Source organism: Octopus bimaculoides, chromosome 27 (assembly GCF_001194135.2).
Source record: "Octopus bimaculoides isolate UCB-OBI-ISO-001 chromosome 27, ASM119413v2, whole genome shotgun sequence".
NCBI classification, from domain to species: domain Eukaryota; kingdom Metazoa; phylum Mollusca; class Cephalopoda; order Octopoda; family Octopodidae; genus Octopus; species Octopus bimaculoides.
The window spans coordinates 7,545,756-7,546,721 of NC_069007.1; the positions used below are offsets into that span (position 1 = coordinate 7,545,756).

The window sequence follows — 966 nt, forward strand, 5'->3', positions numbered from 1 at the left end:
GGGCCATTTCTCACTTTTCTCTAATAACTTTTCTATTTCTACTTCCTACAGAAACATCCCATGTCTCAGCAAACATTTCGGCGAGAGGGACTCGCGCCACACGCGCTATGGAGTTACAAGCACTGGGAATTCGCTACAAATACAACCATCACATTCACGCCCTCAATCTTCAGCATCTTCTCGTCTAAATGCTAAACAGCCGGCACAGTTTTTATACAATTCCACCAATGCCAAGGGTGTGAGGAGTGTTTCTCCCAAGAGTCATTCTATTTTGATGAAAAGAATGGTTGTTCATTTAGATGACGCTTCATAGAAAAACATTCACGGTGAAAAAGAGGGTGATATTAGTCATCCAAAACATCTACATTATTTCATTGACTTTTGTCTTATTCTTTAAAAGTATTGTATACTCTAAAGTGTCAAACGTTTTCATACAACATCTCTATCTAATTCCAGATTAAATTAGGTTAAAACAGCCATTCATGTATCAGATTTCATGCAGATATATAATGATAGGCTATTGATAACGCCTAAAGACGCAGAAATGCATTCGGAAATGCATTCGGCGTTCTCATTCACCGCTGCTCAGATGAGTTTCGCTTCTCTTTCTGTTACATACATTTGAGACACGGCGCATCCATAGGAGACACTGTTTTCGGACGAATACCACAGTGCATTTTGCTTATCACAATATATCTACATTACATAAATGGCTATACCTACCTACCTACCTACCTACCTACCTACCTAACTACCTACCTACCTACTTGCCTACCTACCAACCTACCTACCTACAAACAAACATTCATTCATTCATACACACATACATACATACATACATACATACATACATTTAGTTCATCACTCGCATTTATCCTTGAATTCTGTCTTCTAAGCGGCCGTACAACAACGACAAGAAGAAGAAGCAGAACAACAACAACTCAATGCTAGATCGGAAGAGCGTCG

At 39.2% G+C, this 966-nt stretch overlaps 1 protein-coding gene across 1 annotated transcript in view; it reads left to right on the top strand.

The window, feature by feature from the left end:
* Positions 1–850, top strand: part of LOC106875206 (cardioacceleratory peptide receptor) — a 26,857-nt gene extending 26,007 nt beyond the window's left edge. Inside the window, exon 8 of the mRNA XM_014923251.2 lies at positions 52–850. Within this exon, the coding sequence (XP_014778737.1) occupies positions 52–313 (262 nt within the window). The 3' untranslated portion in view covers positions 314–850. The remainder of the gene's footprint in view (positions 1–51) is intronic.
* The last annotated feature ends 116 nt before the right edge of the window (positions 851–966 follow it).